The 24226-nt window shown below is 41.0% G+C and overlaps 1 protein-coding gene across 3 annotated transcripts in view; it reads left to right on the forward strand.

Annotated features, from left to right (window-relative positions):
* The first annotated feature begins 1242 nt into the window (after positions 1–1242).
* ENPP1 (ectonucleotide pyrophosphatase/phosphodiesterase 1) overlaps positions 1243–24226 on the forward strand; it is a 59164-nt gene continuing 36180 nt past the window's right edge. Inside the window, exons 1-5 of one of the 3 annotated variants that reach the window (XM_074896337.1) lie at positions 1243–1321; positions 17342–17414; positions 19103–19219; positions 21450–21575; positions 21737–21797. In XM_074896337.1, the coding sequence (XP_074752438.1) occupies positions 17357–17414; positions 19103–19219; positions 21450–21575; positions 21737–21797 (362 nt within the window). In that variant the 5' untranslated portion in view covers positions 1243–1321; positions 17342–17356. Of the gene's footprint in view, positions 1322–3241; positions 3476–17341; positions 17415–19102; positions 19220–21449; positions 21576–21736; positions 21798–24226 lie in introns of those variants that run through there. The other 2 variants (XM_074896335.1, XM_074896336.1) reach the window with 2 other exon arrangements.

The raw sequence follows: 24226 nt of genomic DNA on the forward strand, positions 1-24226 counted from the left end.
GTAAAGTTCTAAACATACTTTGAGTGTTAAATAAAATTCCCCATAAGTATATTTCAGAAACAAGACAATTGTTATTTTTTCACTCATTTTTAGAATAGTTTACAATGCAGCTCTTTTGCAACAGCACCAGTGAAGTCCTCACAGCAGGAGCTGAGAAACTGAGCTTCTTTAGCTCCCAAAAGGTGGAGAGTCCCGTGTCGTGCGGAGCACCCAGTGTTCTTTAACAAGCAGCTTCAGGCTTTTAGTCTGGAGCTCCCGATCTTTTTTACAGCTACAGAAATTTTGCTGAGGATTAGAGACAATGCAACATGAAATAGCTGCCACAACCACCAACCACCAGGAGAAGGTTTGTGCTGCAATTTAAGGGTCAAGACCCTGCCAGCCTGGAGCTGATCATCACAGGAGACCTCGTAGGACGGTACTCCTTCCTCTGCCTGCAAGTTCGGTCTCTCCTCCTGCTGCGAGAGCAGCGAGGCTCTTCACACTCTGGCTGGAGTGAGCGGATAGCCCCCTCATGCAACGAGGTGCAATTTATACCCTCTGTTGCTAGTCCATAGTTCCGATTTGTGCCATAGCCACCTCACAAACTGGAGTCAGATGAGGGTTATGCGGGCACTTGGTGTTTGCTCCAGTCTTCCTAAAAAACAGACATTTGGTGGAGATTTTGTCGAGGTAAAAAAATGCAAGTGACAAGTGTCACAAGCTCTGAGATGCAAGAGCATGGAAAACTCCCTATGTTTACCTTTCCTACTACATCATTTGTTTGTCTCCTCTGCAGTCGCTAACAGCTGAGCAACAAATTAAAATTGATAATCTCTGTTGACTCCCTTCACAGATAAGGCCCAGAAATTCGAAGCTGGTATTGCTGCTCTTCTCCCTTGACATTTGGTGAGGCAGTTTGATTCAGTCACGGCTGAAGCTCCAGCTGCACTGGCAGCAGCCCTGGGTTCCTCAAAAGCTTCCTTGGTCTCTGTTGAAATGGCTGCTGCCAATTCTTTGGAATTTGGGTTTGCAACCTCAGTAATCCCTGTAATTAATTCAATGCACAATGATGTCTTTTGTCACAGATTTGTTAAAATGGTATTGACTGCTATTTAACAATCTCCTCCCCCCCCCCCCCCCCCCCCCCCCCAAGAGATCACACAACTGTAGATTTCTGAAAGTTGAACACTGGCAATGTTTCATCTCTTCTATTATTCAACAGAAAAGACTTTTCACCTGATTTCTTCAGCACCAAAAGTTAGTCCTTTTTGGGTTTTCATTCTCCTCTTGCCTAGAGTACCTTGACACTCTGTCAGTCAGATGGAATAACTTGTCACTGGTAGGTTAATTATATTCCATACTGGTTAATTATTTCCATGCTTAGCCTGAAGCACCTTAACTGTTTGCATTGACACAGAAAGAAATTACAAGATTGAGGCTGTTTAATGAACATTTGTACATAGGAAAGTAGCCATTAATGAATAGTTACTGAATGAACAACTCAGAAATTAGCTCCAGCTGCAGAATATCCTTTCTTTCTATGGAAAAAAAAAGATACAGTTTTGTTTGTGATGTAGTTATACATCATTTCCATTGAATCATCAGTACACAGGATGTGCTATTCAAACTTTTGAGTGGATGACTTACACAGGACAAGAAATGAGATTTTTATTTGATTTAGTCTTAAAATTAATCAGAAAATATCTTGCTACATACAAAACCAAGAAAATTAAAAAGGAAGTTTTAACTATTTGTAAAAAAAACCCCAAAAAAACAACTGAAAGCTTTTAATTTTCCTTGACATTTTTTGGGGGGGAAGGCATTTCCTTTCCTGCCACTACGAATGGAAACTGAGAGAAAAAGACGACTTTAACTTAAAATTAGGGGATATCAGTGTCCTCCTTTTTAGAGGAAAAAAAAAAAGGTTGTTACTGCCTCTTGTTGCGGTAGTATTAAAACCACACTCACTGAAAATAACCACAGTCTGACTGTGTCAGTTGTCATGAGTGTTTCAAAATTATCAGTGTTCAATTTACATTTTTTTTAACAGTTCAGATGTCAAAGTCCTTGAACGTCTAAGTCTCTCAGTTGAAGAGCTGCTTGAAATGCCGCACTAATGGAATAAATGAGACTTACTGTAGACTTAAGAGCTTAGTTCTCACAGTTTCTGTGCTTTTTTTTTTTTTTTTTTTTTTCTTCAGTAAAGTGAAATATTAGTGTAGAAATCTTCAAGACTGCTCCTATGGAGCCTCATTAGAAGACCACAAGAAGCATATGCAGGCAAGTCTGCAGGAACTCTCAGTATGCTGTGAGCTGCAGCACTACAGACCAACAGTTTTGTAAATGCCTTATCTTTACAATTATTTTTAAAGGAAAACTTTAATGGCATATTGATTGTGCAAGCCAGCTGAAACAGAAAACAGAGCAACAACATTTTGACAGAGATCAAAATCAATTCCAAGGGAAATTTTCTTTTCAACTGTAGCTATTTTTCAGAAAATATGGATTTTGTCAGAAACTGTGAAAGTGCCACTCTTTTCTGAGTACATTGACAGATAAAATAAATCTGGAGCGGACTCCTCAAGCCCTAGGAAATTAAACCCATCAGCACACTAGAACTGAAAGAGGAAACCCTTCCCGGGAAGGGGCGAAGACTAGCCGGCAGGGAGAGGAGCACCTTCAGCCTGCGGAGGAGACCAGCAGCCGGCAATAAAGAGCCGGCGAGTAGAGCTCGGGCTGCAAACACGCACCGAGGGCTGCCTGCCTCTGCCGACACCGGCATCAGGACCAGGACCGCTCCCGGTCCCGGTCCCCCCCGCCCCGGCCGCCGCGCACACCTGTGCCGCCGCCAGGGCCGCCGGGCGGCCTCGGGGAAGGCCGCGCCACCGCCTCCGCCCGCTTCCCGCGGCGGGGGTCGGGCAGCGGAAACTTTCTCCGCGCTCCCTCGTAAACACGGCCCGGCGCCCTCCCCCGACCGCTATTTTGGAGCGGCGGGATGTCGCGGCCCCTCCGCCCGCCCCGCGGCCCGGCCCTGCCCTGCCGCCCTGCCCGCAGGGAGGGGCGCCCGCGGCCCGCCCTCACCTGCAGGGACAGAGAGGGCGGGCAGGGCAGGACCCGCTCCCTCCTCCGCGCTGCGGCCGGCGGGGGTGCCGGCGGGGGAGTGGGGGCCGCTGGCGGCCGCGCGCCCGGGCGGGGCGGAGCCGGAGCCGGAGCCGGAGCCGGGGCCGGGGCCGGGGCCGGGCCGCCACTCTATTAATAGCCGTGGCGGCGGCGGGTGGAGGTCAGAGCTGCGGGGACCATGCAGGGCAACGGGCAGCAAGCGGCGGCGGGGAAGGGCCGTGAGGATCATCACCTCGGTGGGATAGGGGCGGCTGACGGCGAGCTGCCGGCTGCGGCCGTGCCCATGCTGCCGGCCATGGAGGTGGCCGAGGAGCCGGAGAAAGCTCCGGGCGGCAAGAACAAGGACCCCAACACCTACAAAGTGCTCTCCCTGGTAAGGGCCGGGGACGGGGGCGGCGGCGGCCTTCCCCGGGGCTGCCCTCGCCGGCGGTGCGTGAGGAAGAGGTGCGGCCCGGGGCAGGTGTTTCGCCCCGCGGGGTTGGGGACGGGCAGACCTCTCCCCGGGCCCTCGGGGACGGGAGGGGAGCCGGTGGCGGGGCCTTCAGGACCTCCCGGGGGGTCTGAGAGAGGGAAATCGCCCCGGGAAGCGGCGGCGCCCCCGGGATGACTGAGGGATGGCTCCCGCCTTGCCGCCTCGGAGGTTGGCGTCGGGTGGGAGCGGGCACTTGCGCGGGCGTTACTGCTGCGAGACAGAGACCTGCCGGAGACGGGGGGTCCGTGACTTTTGTGGTGGTTTATTCTGCTCCTTTGACAGCGCTCAGAATCGTCTCGATTCTTGTGTAGTGTTCGTGATTGTCCCGTCTTCCATCATGTGGTTTTTAGCTGGTCGGTGTAGGGGACACCCCAGGGAAGACCAAAAACAAGTTCAGACAGGAAAATACTGCTGAAAAGCTAAAAAGTGTTCAAGAGCCGACAGGACAGGGGAAGTGTAAAAACTTGCTTTTCACTGAGTTTGAAGTACCATGGATTGCAAGTTTGTCTCCAAGTGCTGCTTGGAGCCACTTTCAGCCCGGGTTTGGAGGCCTCGGTGGCCAAAGCCATTGTTAGCAGGTAGGTCACTTTCCAGTTTTAGCTGTGCTGCTCTATTATAATTATCCACCCTGTAGAGATGTGAAAATAAGACCTTCCAGACTGCCTGGAGTGATCATTATGAGGCTCAAGTCATTACCGAAGCAAAAGATCAGCAGGATTCTTGGAAGGAAGCTTCAGTGGAACTGCAGCAAACTTTATTACACATATAGAGTCACCTCTGCTTCTAGCAGTGCTAGCTGTGGCAGGCATCATTTTAAGTTCAGCTGTGGGTTTTCATACCTACAGGTATTCTCTTCTATTGCTGCTGCACAGGGAGGATTCCTCAAATGGTGGGACAGGACTGCAGGGATTTAGTAACCCATGGTGCTTCCCCAAGGCAGTGGAATGAAAACATCCAGCTCTTGAGTAATCATGAGAGATGATAATCCGTTTATCCATTTATGTAATTTTTGTGCCTGCCTCTTCATTTAGTGTCTTGCCAATTTTCTGAGCTCGTACCTTTGTCCCTCAAAGCCCGACGAGCTGTCTTGCTGTAGTCTCTCCAGGCTCACCCGCTGCTGTTGTGTGACTGAGCAGCATGCTGCTACTCAAAAGCAAACTTCTGTTTAGGTTTGAGGTTTTCTATTCCATCTTGCCAGTGACTCTCAGGCATTACATTTTGGTCTGATTCACTCATTCCATTAAAATAAAATTTTCCATGGGTTTGTAACAGCCTAAACATTGAGGAGAAAAGTATCAAAATAGATGATGTTTCTTTTTGACAGTTTAGGGCTTTCTTTGTCAGAAGTGAAGAACTCCTTCAAACTGACACTTTTGTTAGAAAACTTCCTAAGGAGTTTTTGCAACTTGAGAACTGTCAATTAAAAAAAAATTGTCAAAAAATTCCAGGTAAGGTTCAGGCTGAGACAATCAAAGTGTGTTAGTTTCCTGTAAAGAATAACTCAAGCATTTCAGAGTGCATAAAGGTAATACTGTGAAGTTCTAAAAAGTGCTGTGGGAATACACTTAAAAATATTCCATATGTCTGGGATTATCTTTTCCTTGTACTTTTTTCATTAAGGCAGTCTTTTTTTCAAGACTAGTGTTTTATGCATGTACCAGACACTAAATAGTTTTCTGCAATTTTTTTTTATTCAGTTGCCTTCTGCAATTCACTGAGAGGGTAGCTAGAACTTGTATAATACCTGTGAATTAAAAGGTTTTACTTAATAATTTAAGGCAGTATAATTCTTGGTGTGTACTCCTAGAAGGCTGCTCTGTGTTTTACAGCTGGTTGCAGATGCAGTGAGAAACAGTCCAGGATATGTGGTTGCACTCCTTTAGGTTTCCTTACCTTTTCTTTTGGATGTTTAGGGAACTCTTTCTTATCAGCCTGGGGATCAGACTAAGGCAGTGGGTGGGACAAGGCCCTGTAATCATCACTGAACTGAAGCCAGTGAAGGATACCATGATAAATATGGTGCCCTTGGGAACCTCTGCACTGATCTCGGTTGTCTCTTTATCTAGCAGTGGAAATTAAGTGTGCTGGACTCTATTCAGGGACTGGTAAATCAAGAGAAATTTTTTCTTTCCCTATAATCAGCACTTGCTAGATCCTGCCTGGAGTACTATGTCCAGGCTGGGGCCCTCCAGTACAGGAAAGATAATCCAACTAGAGCAAGTTCAGCAGTGCCACCAAGGTGGTCTGGGGCTGGAGCTCTTGTCATCATGAGGAGAGGCTGAGAGATCTGGGCTTGTTCAGTCTGGGAAAGAGATAGGTGCTCCCCACTCAAGTTAACAGCAGCCTTCCCATACTTCCAAGAACATCCAGTGAGATGGAACTGGGCTCTGTACTGATGTGCACAGTGGGAGAATGAGACAGTGGCAGTAAACTGAAACAAGAGCTTCTTGGTGGATATGGTGGGGAAAAATCACTATGAAGATAATGAAGTATTGGAACAGGTTGCACAGAGAGATTGTGTTGTTTCCACCTTTGGGAATTTTCAAGGCTCAACAGCATAAAGCCCTGAGCAGCCAGGTCTGAATTCAGTTTTGACCCAACTTTGTTCAAGAGATGGTTCTAAAAATCTCTTGAGGGCCCTTCTAGCCTTATGATTCTATAAATCCGTTTGCAGCTGTCCATTGGTCTCAATATTAAGTGTGAAAGATCTGAATCACAAACCCCCATAAATGATAAATGAGACAATCTCAGCCCAAGGAAGAGTATCTCTCTTCAGCTAGTATCCGCCATTGCAGCGGTTAGGATGGAGTCTAACTGGAGAGATCCATTGGCTTTCAAGATATTTTAGATAAGAGTCCTGAAATTTTTTCACTGCTATCTTCAAAAATAACCCATAGCTGCTGACTTTCTCCTCATACAGGGAAAGATAGGTGTGCTGTGTCAGGATTTTAGAGACAGCTGTAGGCTTGTTTTTGTTTTTTATTTGGTTCGTGTTTTCTTCCCCCACAGAGATGAAGGTGTGGAAACAACCTTTTCTTATGTAGGTGTCTGGAAGATTGCATGCCTGTTTGGTTGTTTTAATGCAGATAGTTTTCCTCCTAAATATGTTTGAGGATGCCCAAACCTTTGTATAGGTTAGTGCTTTTTTGTAAAAATGCATTTCTATATTCTTTCTCCAGAAAAGTTGCAAAATATCTATTTAATTGTTTTATTTAATATACTTGTTAGCTTAATCTTACTTTCTCTTCTACATCTGCTGTTGGAGAAGGAAAGATGGGGAGCAGTTAGTGAGAGCAGGTGAGAAATGAGTTGGACTCGTCAAAGTAGTGTGTTGGCTGAGACCCTTCAAGAGCATGTTCTGCTCTTGGGCACAGGCTCCTGAGAGGGGTGAGATCAGTGGATGAACTCCTTTGTCTTCTGCTGTTGCTGGAATGGGGACTTGATTCCCAGGGGAAGGACTGTGTAGAAAGCTGTTTCCAAACTCATGGATTTTTCCCTTTGTGCTCATCATACATTAATTCCTGAGCCTGTAACTCATGTGAGGAGAGGAAAGGCAATGATAGGAAAGTGTTCATGCCCAAACCCTGTGATTTGGAACGTGGTTATTGACTTCAGCCAACTTTGGCGTGGGTATTTTTGTGGGTATCAGTCTACTCTTAAGCACTGGATTCAAGGACACTTGTACTTGGTCCTCGAGTTTGTGAGACCTGGGTGCCATGTTCAGTCTTTAATTTTTTCTGGCCCTGAGCAAATCTTTCCATTTTAGCCTTTTTTTTGTACTGTTTTGCCCTCTTCCTTCTTTTTCAGTAACAAAAAGTAGTCCTTGCTGAAATTACTTGCTCCTGTGAGAGTGCTGGTTTGAGCTTAGGTGGGACTTTTGTGTTCCAAGAAACTCAACACAGTTTAACAAGTAATATTAAAGTAGCTTACTGTTACACAATTTAATTTTTTTGGTATCAAATATTTTTTTGTGAAATATGAAGTAAAAAAATGACAGTGATGGGATGGCCATAGTTTAAATAGACCTTGAAGCTCTTTGGGTTCAGAAATGTTGCAGCAGTTCTTGGCCAATCTCCAATATTTTAATATTTTGTAGGAAGATCTATTCCAATGTTTGGAAACAAGGATGTTTTACAGTGTCTTGCTGTCTTTCATCAACTTTACAGCTCTCCAGCTCCAATGTTGGCTTGTTTTGAATTCTGAAATCACAATAAAAACGGATGTTTGACAAAAGACTTTTGTATTGCATTTGCTGTTGATATTGCTTAAATGCATCTAACTACTATACAGTTGTAGCTGTAAATACATTGTTATTCAATTTAATCCATCAAAAGAAAATTTGGGTTTTGATGAATTTTAAGATCATTATAACTTCTAATGTTTTTCTTCAGTCAACTCATTTTTCAAAGAAGACTTTGCAGATAATTTTCGTTATATGCAGGGAGCTGTCAACCCACAATCTCTTTACTCTTTAAGTTGTTACCTTTATGCTGGGTATCGAAGACAAAAATCATGATCTCATATAAAAAGCTAAAAAATATTCAGCCATTTTAACTCTGAAGGATTTCCAGTGTCAATATTCTTGCTTTACTTGCACTTCACAGAGCTAGTCAGCATATCCTACCCTAGATGACAGAAGCTGGTATGAAATAAAAAATATTATTCAAAGAAACGCTTTCAGGAATTGAGACTTTATACAAGGCCTTTTTACTTAAACCAAACAAACAAAACCAAACAAAAAAACCCACAACAAAAAATTCCACTTGTATAAAAATCTTCCCCAAGGGAGAGTAGGGACCACCTTTGTTTGGAATTGTACTCAGAACTCATTTTAAATTTTATTGCCAAACTACATTGACTTTGGGTGCAGCTGTGCCACAGTTAAAGGTATGATTGAGACTTTCTAAGCATACTTCAGTTTACTTTGAGCTGGGTAGTTTAGGTATTGCTTCCAGCATAGACAAAACTGTGGAGTTTAGGACAGGCAGCGTGTTGCTCTCTTATGGAGCTGAGCTGGAGGATTTAAGCCATCTGGGAGGTTTCGGTCACCCCTCAGAAGCAGTGAATGCTTCTGGCTTCCTGGGCCCCAGCTGGAGTGCAAAGCTTGGAACAGGCTGAAGTACACCCAGCTGTGTGACTTGTGTGCTTCTGTCAACACCGCTGGCTGGTTGCCTGCCTGAAAACATCCATGTTGTGCCTGGGAATTTGAGTGTAGACTGTCTGCTGATGGATGAGGCTGTAGTGTACTAGGATCAGCCATTTTGTCTATCAGGCAAAACAAATGAGTGAACGGGACTGTGATTAGTGTCACATGTGCTCAGACTTCCCTATCCACACCTTAGGGTTTTCATTACTTTTGCAGTAATAGTCTTTGCCTACCTGTCAAGCACCAGATGAGGGTAGGTTGTGCAGAAAGAGAAGGTAAAACTGTATCTACGCATGGTAACAGAGCAGACACAGGCAGTGGCCTCGCTGAAAAGGGACAGTCTTGCCATACCTGAGCAAGATGAACAAGGCAGGTTTGGGGACACTAACCAGGTTCAGCCAATGGTCTAGATTGCTGGTCCAAGGTCAAGGAAGAAAGTAAAGTCTGAGTTAGGGTCAGGGTCAATAGGGTGCTTAGCCAGAATGGACAAGTGGCTTCAGTGTGGCTGTGACACACCCAGGCAGAGAACAGTGTCAATTGCTGGCTGAAACAAGGTGAGGGAGTGACTCTGCTGAGGCTTCTTCTAGTTTTTGTTGAAGAGCTGTCTTCAAGGCTGGTTGAGGTTTCCCAAAAAGTGCTCTCAACAGCTGAAACCAAATTGGAGAACTGTCCAGAAGCACAGGCAGCCAAATTCCTGGGAGAGGGAAAATGTGCTTTTGATCTGAACACCACCTCCATGTAGTTCTGCAAGGCTTTCAGATACTAAAATAATAAGGAATACAGTAACAGTTTCAATTGATAGACTTTCTGTAGAAATAATTATTGACCTGAATTCAGAATAACTTAGCTAAACTGTTGGATTTCAGGCAAGGCCAAAGATATAAAAATTATGCAAGGCTTCCTTCCAACTCCGGTTCTTCAAAATTTTTCCTTGGCATTCTTTTACTAATATCAGTAGAATTATACAAGGAGTGAATTGTTCTGATTTGAGTTGCTGTGTAAGCTATGTTTTTGTTGCTTTCAGCTGAAAGGAGGAATGGAACTAATTAAAGGCTTTGAAAACATGAGAGGTATGAAAAGTTTTTCATCTTGGAGCTGGTATTAGAAATTAATATATTGGCAAACATCACTGTGACCATATGCTATGGGCAGTGGATAAATACTTGTTTTAAAGAACGTTCTGTCTGACAGAATTTGGATGAAAATGTTGTAGATATAATTTTTCAGAGAAGCTATTTTACAGTGATCAATATTGGAATTCTGTTTTGAATAGAGGACAGGAAATATATCAAAACAAAGTAAAAATAAACTTTCTGCACTGAAAAGCAAAAAATACTTTCCTGCACAGGTGTATGGGTCAGCTCTATAACAAGTTTCCTTTAAGTGTATTTAGAAGACAGCAGTGGATTTTGTTGTAAATGAGGTGTGGTAGAGGGCAAAGGAAAATATTACAAGGCTTTTGGCAGATAGGCTATTGTTTAACTGTTCAACACTGAATGAGTTAGCTAAGGAGAAAAAAGGGAACAATGAGAAAAGATTAAATGTCTGCATTTCTGAAGAAACTCAGATGAGTGTGAACCTTGTCCTAGTTCTGCTATGTAATGGCATCTAGGCAAGTCAACCTGTATTAATTGCCTTCTAATACGTGGTAGTATTTTGGTACAAGTATGTGTTAAAGGTTTTTTGTTTGTTTGTTGTTCATAAAATAACAAAAAGTATAATGTTGTTAGAGCTGCTTATACAAAAGTCAATAATCAAACTCAGCTATTTATCTCTTGTTCTGCTGTTTGTCTCTGGCATGATCAAGTGGGCCAGTTCCTGAGTCCTTTTAAGGCTGAAATATGTTTCTATGTTGTAAAGCATTAAAATTTGATAGTTTGCCTTTTGTTTTTTGAGGGATGATATTCAAAGGGTGCAGAGGTAGATAACAGCCTCTCTGTCAGCCATGGCCTTTGTTTCAGAAAAATGGCCAAAGGATTCAGGGCTGAAGATGTGCCTGTGATCAGTATCATTGTGCTTAGTAAAGCCCCATAGTGAATAGCTTTGAAACATTATTCATCCCATCTTCTTCCTGTACCACTGTGTGGTTCTGCAACTTTTGACACTCCTTACATTTTTAGTGTTTTACAGGATTTTCTCTCTTGCTCTTTAAGGTCCATGTGTCTTACTGCTCAGCCTAATGTTACTGTCATGATGGCGGTAGCAACAGCGTCTGCAGGGGAAAAATGGAGGTTACTGGGCTTACTTGGTATATTTAGTGGTATTATGGTACCCAGCAGAAGCAGCCCCTTTTTACACTGTTCTTGTTGCAACTCTCATGACAGCATTATAAATCAGAACAGCTTTAGCTTTATTCTTGAAAAGGGATTTTTGGAATAGGAAGAGCATGAAGATGGCTCAAGGCCATATTTTCTTTTCCAGTTTTGCTTTTATTCACAGCTCAAGTGCAACTTGCTTGAACAGTAGTTTTGACTTGGCATAATACTGACAGTTTCTTCTCTTTCTGTGTAACTGTGTATTCATATGTGGTTGTCACTAAAGCAGATGGCATGTGGTGGTCTTTGTTCTTCTGTGTTTGTAGTCTGCTGTGCTGAATAAAAGAATTGTGTTTGAAAGCACAATATTACCTTTTTCCCTTGTAAATAAAGATCAGTTTTCAGTCCTGGTTATTCTTAGGTTTTTACAAAAACCTACCTGCAGATTAAATAGCAGGGTCATCTGCTCTCTGTTTTCTGGGAAGCTAACTAGAAGTTGTATTTTCTCTTCTTTTTGGCTAGCCTATGGTTGTACCTTAGTTTCTCTCTAAATTCCTCTGTGATGTAAAATGCATGTAAAAACAAAACAGCCAGTGCAAAATGTGTGTGCTTTGATAACAGTTCACATGTTCATGCCTTCCAGGAGAATATGTATTTATACAGTTGGACAAGCAAAAAATCACAAAAATATTTTAGATCTTAGCTGACAGGTGGTAACTCTGTTCTAGCTCTCTCTTCCTTGTTAAAAAACAGATGCTTGAATAGTTTTGGAAGGTATTTAGAGATCTATAGTATGATAATGTCTTCTGCTGATAATTCCCTGCTGAATAAATGTTATCACTCTGTGGTAAGCTTTGTGAAGGCTTTTTATAATACCTTACAGTGGTGTGAGCTACCTTTAAAACAGTCTTGTCCTTTGAATGACCTTAGGTTGCAATAGTATGTAATAATAGTTTTGGGAACATCCAACAGAAACAGTGAGAGTTGACCTTCTGTGTGCTGCTTTGAGAAGAAAAACAATAATCCCTATACATTTTTAGAGTAAATCTTCTTTTTAGCTCTGAAAAGGTTTTGGGCCAGCTTTTCCATCCACTGACTTTGGATAGTCAGTCACCTTCAGTGTTTCAGGACAAACAGAACCTGCTGCCTCAGCAGATCTCTTCCTCCTCCGGAGCTCTGGGTGTGGAACATGGATCAACAGAAGCAAATCTTTGAAGAGCATAAAAATATTTACAAATGTAGAAAGAAGAGATGAGTGGTGCAAGAAGTAGGTGGTGCACTTGTTTCAGTGCTGATAACTTTTTTTTTTTAATGTGATATATTTAGGTATACAGCTGTACTGGTGTGAGTGAAGTATCCACCTTTCAGTTTAGTAAACTTTGTTAAGTTTCCCCTGCTTTTGAATAAAACTGAGCTCTTGGGGTTATCCCTCTTTAAAAGTAACTTTTTACAAGTATGAATAAGTGTTCCACTTCCCCTGGCAAGCGTAGATAAGATTTTTTTCCTCTGTACAGTGTACTTTCTGCGTTTTTAACAATGCCCTTTTAAAGGCAGAAGGCAACTTAATTCTTATTTGCAATTCATCATTTATTATTGTGTTCTCTACATTTTTGCCGATCAAGTTTTTTCTCAAAGATATTTCAGTGTTAAGGTCCAGGTAGTTAGTCATCTATTCTGGATGCATAAAATGGTGAAAACATAGTATTCCCTTCACGGACCTCAGTGTTTTTGGAAAATTTCATGGGATTTTTGTAATACTGGCACTACAGACCCAGTCTAGATGTTCTCCCTTTGTGGGTAGACATGACACAACTGTGGGAGTCAGTCATGGAGATGAGAATGGAAAACCATTACTTTGCATTGCTTCTTTGTTAATGTGTAGCTGTTAATGGATGCCTTAAACTTTGGAGTGACAAGTTTTCTTGGCTGTGGAACACCGGGGATGAAGAAAGCAAGATGGAAAGCAACTGAGTACATGGTAGGCAAAGAGTGAGGAAGATCAACACGGAAAGAAACAACTCAGAATTATTATTCCTTAAAAGAAATATCAATTCATTCTTTGCAAAGAAAAAGGAGGACAGGAGAGTGGAGCGGGAGTAGGGGAGATGGACAGAGCTATGGAAGGGTGAAAAGAAAGGGACTGTACCATTGGCTGTGTCAAGGAAGAGTAAAATATGATAGTAAAGGAAATGTGACACTGGCTAAGGCTGGTGAGAGATTTCTTTGTATGTTGCCAAGATCCGTACAGTTGACAAGTCTCTTTGGGGTCCAGTGTCTGCAGCCTGTGTGCTTGGTGGCCTTTCCAGCTCCCTGAAGTCACCGCTGAGAAATTCTCTTCAACTGCAGTTCTAGAGATGAGTGACGGAAATGATTCTGCTCTCTAACCATGTTATCATATTTCCATATGCCCAGCTCAAAATAAAAGGCTTTTGAAATGTTTTCAGGATTGCAGTTTTCCAGACAGTGAACCACCTATTCCCAACCACTATAATGTTTACAAAGCAGAGCTTTTATTGCTTCCTCCCATGTAAAGGAAGCAGTGATGGGACAGAGATTCATCCCTAGATGACAATGTTTTTTGATTCCAAGACAAACTTTCTGAAAAATATTTTTAAAACAGAGAAGGACACTTTCTTCTCTGCATTTGTTACTGTGTTGGTTTAAAAACTTTTCTCAGATACTATATTAAAACCAAATCTGACATTTTGTCCTAGCAATCAGTCAAGTTATAGATCATAAAAAATGCATGTGCTACTTCTGTGTATAACAAGGCTGGGTTCTTTAATTTTATTTGCCTTCCTGCTAAATGTTGGATTCCCATATTTTTTCTTAATTGCACCTTTCTCTTTTGAGGGGAAGACTATGGGAAAGAGAGAGAACAGGTAAGATTTTCTCATTTTGTGTAAAAAGACAGACTAAATCTTGAAGGCAGGTGGTAGGTTGACAGTGTGGTAGTAGCTAGAGATTTGAGTCTGCTTGCACCAGGATGCTGCAGGGTTCTAACAAGGTTCTTGATAGTAAACCTTAAACTACATGTGCAGCTACTTGTCTTTAGATAGATTAAAACAATATATAATCTTTACACAGCAGACTGCAGCATCCCAAACCTGAGTGACCTGTGTGTAAAATATTTCAGGTAATAGTAGTAACCTACCTGCTGCAGCAAGGTCCCATATAGCAAGAAGCAAAGTAAATTAGTTCACATTTGAGCTGCAGCAGCAAGATGACTTTCTGTACCCGGGCGACCTTTAAAGCTAGTTTGAATATTCCTTGTCATCTGCAGAGCTGGTACTTAGAGCCTTTCCTCTGACAATAGACCAACTACTAGTCTAACACCTCTTACTGTGCCTAGTCAGGACTGCTGCTGTTGGCCAGTATTAGTTGCTCCACATTGTTCCAGCTGAACATTTGTTCAATTTGCATGGATAATGTCCACATGACTGAAGTCATTCAGGCTCAAGATAAAACTTTGTTTCAAAGTGTTAAACACTAAACTGTAATTGCATGGTATAGTCCACTACATTAGGGTTGGCTGTGCCAGAACACTGTCAAATACTTTACCTCTAAGCTTGCCATTTTTGTGAAGCTTCTTTATTAAATGTCAAAGAAAGAAAGAAAGAATGGGGGGAGGGGAAGCTTTATGATTTTGCAGTAAAATATTTTTAAGAACAAAATTTAAAGTAGTGGGGCTAATATTAAGAAAGCAAAGGCTTGGATGTAATGAGTCAATAGAAGTTCCCAGGTCTTCATTTATTACAGATGGACACAGTATATCTGGTAAGGACCTGGACCATGTTTTCCCTTGTGTATATATAAGAAATTTGAGTACTGAACTGGTTTGTAGGATGCTGTGGTTTGTGATGCTACAAGGTTTCTGGAGTATTGGTTGCAGGAAACTCAAGTTGCACTACTGCATCAAATAGCATTACCATTTTGTTGTATTTCCTACTCAAAAGAACATTCATATGCCTCAGTGAACATAATCCTTTCATGTTTTTGCTTGTTGAAATTAATTATGTTCTGGGAAGTGTAAAACTGAAAACCTGGAATACAATACAAAACTGATTTTGTAACATTTGGTGCCAAAATCTCAGGAATTATTTGTGAGAACCTTAGTGAGGATTACCAATTTTAGCTGGGAAGTATTATAATGCTACCGCTTTGGAGTGGGTTTTATTGAGATTTTATATTAATCTGGTGCCACAAATTCCTTGGTTTTAAATATGCATTACTTACACTGAAGCTCCATAAAGGAATATTATTAGTCCATTTAGTGGCACTTCAGTGTTTTCAATACAAGGATGTCTGAGGTGGCATAAGTCCCATAGGTCACGTAGCTATTTGAAAAGATGAGAATAAAGCTCTTATGGATAGAGTAGGTGTGATTTTTGTTTGCCTTAAAGCGTGTTTGTGGTCACTTGTCAGAGGACATTCTAATCTTTGATTTTAGTAGCAGGACCTAGTGGGAGTAGAGAAGCGATATATCGTCACCCTTAAATAAAATGTTCTCAAGTTAGCTTTTTAAAAACAAACCAATTCATCATTTAATTAGGACAATAACAGGATTTGCTCTCTTCACTGATTTTGCTAGGCTTTGGCATGTTGTGTTTGATGTGCTACCTACCTAGCTGTGCATGTGCTCTTATCTAGGTTATATTTCAAAGGTCCAGATTAATTTACGTGGAAGATAATACTGTTGATACTGACTTAACAGAAAATGTTGTTGATACTGCACGTTAGTGTGCTGTTAAAAATAAAAAAGGCAAATACAGAGCTCTAGCAGTTGTGTTTATTCTTGATGGCTGAGTTAATGGGCACTTGCACCTTTCTGTCAGTTTTAATGTATCTGGGTGCACTGATAATGGTAGACTTTTTTTTCCTTCTTTCTCTGTGAATTCAAGGATAGATTTGAACTCAAAAAGTACTTTTTTCTGTTACATTGAAAAATCTAAGATTCTAGCTCTGCCTGGTTCAGAACTCTAGACCAAAGATTCATCAGTCCAGTCTAGAATTCCCTTTTTTATGAATGCTATATATGTAAATTTTTTTATATTGATTAATACTGCACTTCACAAATCCCAGAATAATACCTGAATTTCGATGCTGCACATTCCGGAAATTACTTTCTTACTGTCTTAAGTGCTTAGTGAACAAAATTGTATAATGAACTGTATATTTGTTAGAAACAACATAAATAATTTGTATTTTCTCAAGTGCTCTCAGTCTTTAAAAAGGTAAGCTTGAGAAATAATTTGGTGCATTTTAAAATGGGGTGAATTTTTGCCACATCACAACATGATTCTGGCATACTCAAAAGACTGGCTCAGCAGCTTTAGCTGATGATGGAGGGGGAAAAAGGGAGAGACTTTGCATAGGCATGTAAATAAAGTTATTGAAGTATTGTTTGAAAGCAGTTTTTCCTCAGAAAACAATGACTGGAAAGGTGACTTGTACATTTTCTCATACCTCCCCAAATACTTCTGAAATAAGAAAGTTATTACAGTGCCTTCTCTTTCAGGATTTGTGGCAAATTAGCATGTTGCATTCTACACTTGAATAGAATAACCATCATAAGTGCATTGCTGGCTTTCCCAGACTCTTTAGTTACTGCATATGCATTGATAATGTATACACTTTTCCAGGAGTTTATGAACCAAATCCAGTACTTAATGAGATCAAGAGGAATCTTTCCCTGTGTTTGTGCAGGCATTAGATCTTGCCCTAAAATGCTGGACAAGGGCAATATGGGGGTTTTTGGTAACTTCAATGCACTCAGAATCCAAAATAAACATGGCCATAGCTTCTGGTCAGTGTAAGACACTGGTCAGTCTAATATGACATCCCACAGTTGCTTACCATGGTATGGACCAACATGTAGTGTCAATTGGATACTAGGAAGTGGGAAAAGGTTTTTCTGCCTAAGAAAATTATAGGTATCACTTAAGAGCCATGCCTTCTGTTTGTAGTCTGTGGTCAATGGCAAAACATCGCTTCACCTTCTTAGAACAACCTAGGAGGAAGGAAAGGGAGCAACGAAAGTTTTTTGCAAAACTGATAGAAGTGTAACCATAAACATCTTAATTTTTTTTTGTTCGTGAGAGATAAGTATCATCACGTCTACATTAAATAACTTGGTAAGAAATTAAATATACAGGCCCAGTCTTGAGAATATTCATGGTCATGCACCAGTAATTAGTTGCAAACAACATAACTACTTGCGTGAATGAAAACTATTTGTGAAAGCAGTGAAATCAGCCTCCTAATCTGCATGTTTATCAATTTCAGTACAATTGTATAGCATTATAGAGAAAGTGAGGGCTTTCAAAGGTCGCTTATGGTTACTTTCTTTTTCTTCCTGTCCCACAGGTACTCTGTGTCTGCATGTTAACGACAATCCTAGGATGTATATTTGGCCTGAAGCCTAGCTGTTCAAAAGATGGTAACTAATATGCCTTTTACTTAGTAATATTTCGAAGCAATTCCTTTTTATTTCCTTTTTTCCATTTTTGTAAATTAATTTTGATATTATCAGAATGACACCCTTTCTTCCTGCAGGAAGAGGATTGGATGCATTGCTTGAAGCAGTTTCAGTTAGAGGGGAATGAAAATATCAGGAAATAAACCTCAGGTGTACTTAGTACTTGTGTGTACTCAGTTGAGAGGTAAACTGATCCTGGCACTCAGTGCCTGGTCTGGCAGCTTCCATGTATCCCAGCTGTCACTGTGGTGATGTCACATGGCTGGCTTTTCTCAGTTCGCTATTAAAAAAAACCCAACCAACCAAAACCAACAAACCAACAATTTCTATTTCATGTTGTCCTGGAACATTTGTTTTTCATCTTTTCCAGTCAATTATGGGGGGAGAAAAAATGTTATTTTTGTACCGGTTAGAATTGTAGTCTGAAAACGTTCCTTGTGGAATTCTTCTGGCTGTTTTCTGTCCTGAAAAATATGTGGGTTTTTTCAATGGTGAAGTTTCTTCAGGTAGAATGTTACAAAAGATATTTTAAGAAATCAAGCTTCACTTTTCAGTTATTCTAGATAGTTGCTCCTAAAGCTGATCTGTTAAACAAACAGTCCTACAATGATTTTTAACTAAAATTTGGTTTATCAAATTCCCACTAGAATGTTTAGGTTTTTTTCTCATTTTATTACAGCTTTGCAATATTGGCTTATTATTATCGCATTTTCCTACTATCACACACCTCAAGATTCTTAAGAAAAAGAGCCAAGTAAAGGATTTACCTGATTCCCTTCTGGTGATTGCACAGGATGAAACAGACTGACCAACTACTTAAGTGTTGTTAATGCTTCACATCACCAGTTTATTTTTTTTCCCAGGCAACCCAGTCTAGTGGAAGAATTATATGCCTTTTTTTACATTAAAACTGTACAAAAATTAAACCAGTGAGTAGTACACTCAAGTTTGTATCTCTGGTGTCTGGTTTGGAACAGCCCTCCCTGTGTTTTGAGATAGTACCTTAACTGTGGTACGGCAGGATGTGAAACTGGGGCCTCTTCAGTTCCTCTGACTTGTATGAAGACTGTCATTCAAACTGGGCATGAGCATGGAAGAGTTGTGAGCATAGCCAATGCAGTCCAGACTTTAATTCAGTCTAGATTTTAATTTATGTTTAATTATTTATAGAAAGTGGAACATTGTCAGACATGAAAATGAAGATCAGTGTTCTCTGGAAAAGCATTTCACTGTTTATGGCATCCTTACTGAAAACCTAGGTTCACATTTCCTCTGATAGACATCTTCCATATTCTGAATGTCTGTACTTGTATCTTCTGGTGATACAAAAAGGCAGGGACAGTCACAACTAGAATCATAGTCTTGTGTTTCACTTGTTTCTGCCAATAATGAAACACCATGTTCTTGTTAAAACAGAATAGAACCCTTTGTTCCATATGATGAAAAATTATTTTTGTTCAGTAAGACGAAATAAACATTTAGTTGGATCAAGACTTTCCTTCTCCTTTGGCTGTCATTGTTTTTGCAGCTATCTTGTAAGTTGTGAAATGACCAACTGTGTCACTGCACATGCTGACCTTATTAATTTCTTCTGCATGCTGACTGATTTGAGATCAGCCACTGACATCTAACACTATCCAATATTACAGTGAAAACCTGCAAAGGTCGTTGCTTTGAAAGGACCTTTGGAAGCTGCCGTTGTGATAGAGATTGTGTCAAGCTTGGAAACTGCTGCTTAGATTACCAGGAAGCATGTATACAACCAGGTAAGAATGGAAAAAAGCTGTGGGGGCAAACTCTCCTATTCTGCAACGTGGGACAGCTCTGTGTATGTGAATACTGTTACAGTCAGATGGCTGTGACCCCTGACTTCTTTCAGATGGGCTGTGAGTGCAAAGGGGGGCTGCTGAACAGCAGGGTGGTTCTGATGCCAGTGGTCTCCCCCTCTTTGTGCTCCCTCCATTGCGACCATGAGTGGAGTTACAGTGGTGGTGGCGGTACTGGGGACTCCTGTGGAAACATCAGGGCTCTGGTGCAGCTGCTGTTGTACACAAACAAAGCTTTTATTTCACCCAGCTGGACTACATAGGAACTGACAGAACCAGCAGGCTGGCTTTTCCATAGCTCCTGTGGGGAGAGAGGCTGCAGGGGACTGTGCTGCTACCCTCCCCCTAGGAAAGAGAAGGAACAACTGCAACTTGAGGTCTCAGCAAGCCTTTTGTTCTCTGTCCGGGGGTAAGAGAACAGTGACCTGCATTGTCCCTGCTGTCAGGGACAGCTCCTACGTTCTCAGGCAAGCCAGGAATAGGAATGCATTCTGCATATTGTATCTTTTTGTCATTGCCCGTGTGAAAAGGGGGAAGGACAGAGCAGCTCTGTGAAAGCTGCCGTCTTTCCTTACCCAGCTACTCCGTCCCTCTGCCTTGTTAGTTTCCAGCTTCAGTGTGAAGTAAGGGTCATGTGCTGGCCTTTGGGACAAGTCAGGATGGTAGAACAGGTTGCACTGGTGGAAAATGATTGTGAAGTGAGAAGCAGTTCTCATGATTTGCTAGAAAGCAAAGGTCAGGTAGGCAGAGGTGTGAAAAGTAGCATGGAGAAATTTTACAGGGAAAGATGTTAGTGCAGATAGTAATAATAAGGACAGAACTTGACTGTTTTCTCTGATTTAGTTTTTGCCTTAATGCTTCACATGCAGTATTCTTTTCAGTTAACTATTTTTCTTCTCACTCCGCTTTACGTGTATTTGTAAGCTTTATCAATGTAGTTTCACCCTGAAATTAAAAATTCCAATGTTGACTTTTAAAACCAAATTATTAAACTGAGCTCAGATCTCTGCTTCAACTGACTTATTGAAAGGTCCTCTAAACAGCATAGAGCTTTTTGCTTACAGAATAGTTGCATGGGATTTACTCTTCACTTTGTTTCATTGCATCACTCTCCCTCGTTTTTTAAAAAATTCTTTAAAAACAAACTGGAGAGCCTGTCTTTACACTAAAATGAGAATCCATTGCTTGGTGTTCTTTTTTTTAATTAATTAGCCTTAGCATCAGTGAAGAATCAAATTCTTCTTTCCAAATCATATCATGTAACTAGAACCACAATAGATTCTTCTATCTCACAGAAGTAAAGATCTACTGACATTGATGGAGTTACTGAAGTTCAGTATTACTGAAAGGGAGATTAATGTCCCGAGAATGCTTTTAGGGATTTCTAATTGCTAGTCATGTGTGAAGATCACTGACTGTCCTCTACTCATGTCTCTGTGAAGACCTTCACTTAAGTATTCACTTCGTTGGTAATCCTCATTGACTGTGAAGGATCTATTGTGTTTACAACTGATAACAAAATTATCATCTTCAAATTATATGATGTATTGGAATATTCTGTTTAGAAAAATCAATATGATTCAGGACAGAAAGTCTCTACTAAAAACAGCAATGAAGCTGAAGTCAGTAGGTCTTCCTGTGAGCTTATGTATGTAGTCTCAAATAGTGCCAGAGTGATGTTTATGCCTAAGAGGTGCTGAAAGAAGCTGGAGTGCCTGATGGTGATTGATAAAATCCATTGTGACTTCAATGCGAATCAGAGTAAGTTACTGCTGCTCAGTGTTTTCTAGGCATTCCAAATTCAGACTCAAGTTTTGGTGTTTCTCTGGAGTAGTTGTTGGGAGCTTCTTTATAGTTCGCATTTACTATGTTAAACCCACAGAAATTTTCATATTTAAGGAGGTCTGTAAAAAGGATTCTTTCTGATCTGTGATACTTGTAGCCATATGCTGCATAATTGTATTCAGCTGGCTATGCACTTGGATTATTTAGCCATGGGTGTTTGTTTCCCAAAGTGCTAAAGCTTGCAGTATTATGCATGCATGAGATGTCTCAGGACTGTTTTTCAGCGAGTACGTATTTGAGACAGAACTTAATGCTCAATTTGTTAATTCTGCACTTCCACTGGTATTAATCATTGTGCCATCCTTCTCTCTTACCTGTTTTTTAGCCCATATATGGACCTGCAATAAATTCAGGTGTGGAGAGAAGAGGCGACCAGAATATCATTGTTCCTGTTCAGATGATTGTGTGGAAAATAAAGATTGCTGTGTCAATTACCATGCTGTTTGTAAAGGTAAATATACTCAACAAGTTCCTACAGTCTCTTTTATGTACCCATATTTTTATGAAAGGAGCAAGGTCATCACTTTAAAAGCATCCAGTAAAATGAAAAAACTTGCATTTATCACAAGAATGTGCTGTCTTAAAAAATAAATTGCACTCGTTTGTTTTAAGGAGAGGCAAGCTGGGTTGAAGAAGAGTGTGAGGACATTACTGAACCTCAGTGTCCGAAAGGGTGAGGATATTGTATATTTGCATAGCTCTGCTCTTCGCTTGCATTTCATTTTTGAGATTATTTTCCCTACTGTGCCTTCCTGGCACCTGCTTGCCTTTCTTATCCACAGTAAGAGCAGCTGCCAGACAGAGAAGGATGCCTGTTCAGCCAGCATTTGATAGTGCTTACTAACAGATGAGGTTGCTTCATCCCAGCAGCACTCCTGTGTCACAGCACTTGCTTGACTTGCAAGACACGCCTGTTCCTGAATCCCACTGTCTCTCACAGATATGTGTGCTCTGGGCAGCTCTGCCTTGTGCCAGCCTCATTACTGTCCTACATGTACTTCGGGACCCATCCAGCAATCTCGGGCTCCTGAGACTGCCTCTCTCCCTGGTCACCTCTAAAGACCTTTCCAGTTGCTTGCCTGTGATAGCCCCAGAGCTGCAAAATGTGGGCAGATCACTGTCGCAGTTTGACCAGCTGTGGCCAGCATTATTTGCAAGCTGTCTGAACTACTTTCTTTAAAAGGTGTAAAATGCCATGGGATCTTTGTATTCTCTTGCTCAGCTCCACACTGGGCCCGCTCCTGCAAGTTATGTATACACTGGGTGAGGAATGACTCATGTAGTTTATGGCATCAGCACTTGGGCTCAAATAGTACAGCAGGGTTCCCAGCCAGGAAAAAAGTCTGCATTTCTTGTACTGTTTTTGCTGTGGGATCTGCAAATTAACTTTAAAGCTGAAGTTGACTGCAAACTATGATTGTATGTATAAATTATTAATAGAAGTGACTTAAACATTCTTGACTGAAAAGTGTTCTGCTGGAAAATAGTTTGTAGATGTGTTGTGGGGATGAGTTTAATTCAGTTATGTTCTTGTCTGAAAAGTGTTGAAAAGAAATCAATATTGTTTTCATTTTGACGATTTTGAAATTATGGTCTGCTGGGGATATTTCTAGTAAAGTATAAATACTTCACTTTGTTCTTATGTCGTTGCTTTTTTTGACTTATGTTAAGATATTTAAATTGTACTATATTTAGTCATTGGAATTACAATACTGTCAAAATATAATTCCTTTTTTGGAATATTTTTGTACCAGATGAGTACTTTTCATTCTGATTCAGAGCAATAAAAACCACTGACACTTCAGAACCTTCATCAAGACAGCTTCTGTCTGGTATATGGAGCTTCTGTCTGGCTTGGAATCCAAGTCCTTGATAAGCCCCCACGTAGGAGTGTGATAGCCAGGTGGTTCTGGAAGCTGTTGTCATTAACTTCTGTTCTGAGATTGGGGCCATTCAGGACTGGGTGCTGGGAACTGACTCAAGGGTGCTGATTTCACTAATGCAAGATTAGGAAGTGTTACTCCCAAGGGGTGGATAAGCAGGAGGCTTATGCAGATCCACAGTCAAAGTTAATGGTGTAAATGCTGTAGGGCAACTCCTGTTGGTTAACTTGTTTTTAGGGTTTTTGTTTATTATTTCTGTTCAGCACTTGAAAGGGATACATAGTTACTTTATTAAAATTGTTTTAAGCCTGGCAAAACCAGAAATGTTGCAATAAAACCCTGCCCAGGAAAGGGTGATGTGTGGTCAAAGTTGAATCGAATAGTGTTGACTGAAGGCACATCTCAGACTATTAGCACACAAGCCTCTACCAAAGCTAACAATTTTGTAAACAATCTACTTCTTCCTCTTGTTAGGGTAGGCAGGTGTGCAGGTGACTTCAGCTCAATGCACATTTTGAGGTCTCAGGATATCAATTCTGATTCTGTGCATACCAATACAGCATGTTTTGTGGGCTCAAATTACTGATTTTATTCTTATTTGGTTTTAGTTGGGTTTGCTCTTGTGGTGCCAAGTAAACAAAAGACAGTGCAGCGTTCAATGGAGTGCTTAATCTGAGAAATCCCACTGATTGAGACTGATCAAATGCTGACAATTAAGTACACACCTAAATCTTTTCAAGACTAGGTTTGATGTTATTTAATAGGATTATAAATTTAATGGGCTATAAGATTTCAAGAGTAATCTAGTCCTGCCTACTGTTCTAGGAGTGAAATAACACTCCTAGAATTAAAGCTTACTTAAGCAGTTTATCCTAGTGCTTAGCTAGATGGTTTTCCTGATGTTTTAGTATTTTTTGCTGTACTTTAAGCCTGTTAGTATTTGTTCTGTCTTCATTCAGCTGGAAGAGCAGCTGATTCCTTTCCTCTTTGCAGATCTTTCCTGTATATTTGAAGATTGTTACTATGCCTCGTCCTGAGGCTTTATGTACATTTAGTGGAAAAGCTTTACTTCCCGTGCTTTATGGTTGTATGTAGGCAGTAGTGTGTGTGGAGGGGGAGGGATAGGAAGTTTTCTGTGTAGTATGTTTAGCCTTTCAGTGGGATTTTCTTTTCTTTTTTCAGTTTCTTCTATTTTATTTTTTTTCTTTTAATTGTGGTC

The sequence above is a fragment of the Athene noctua genome, chromosome 1 (genome assembly GCF_965140245.1).
Source record: "Athene noctua chromosome 1, bAthNoc1.hap1.1, whole genome shotgun sequence".
Taxonomy (NCBI): Eukaryota; Metazoa; Chordata; class Aves; order Strigiformes; family Strigidae; genus Athene; species Athene noctua.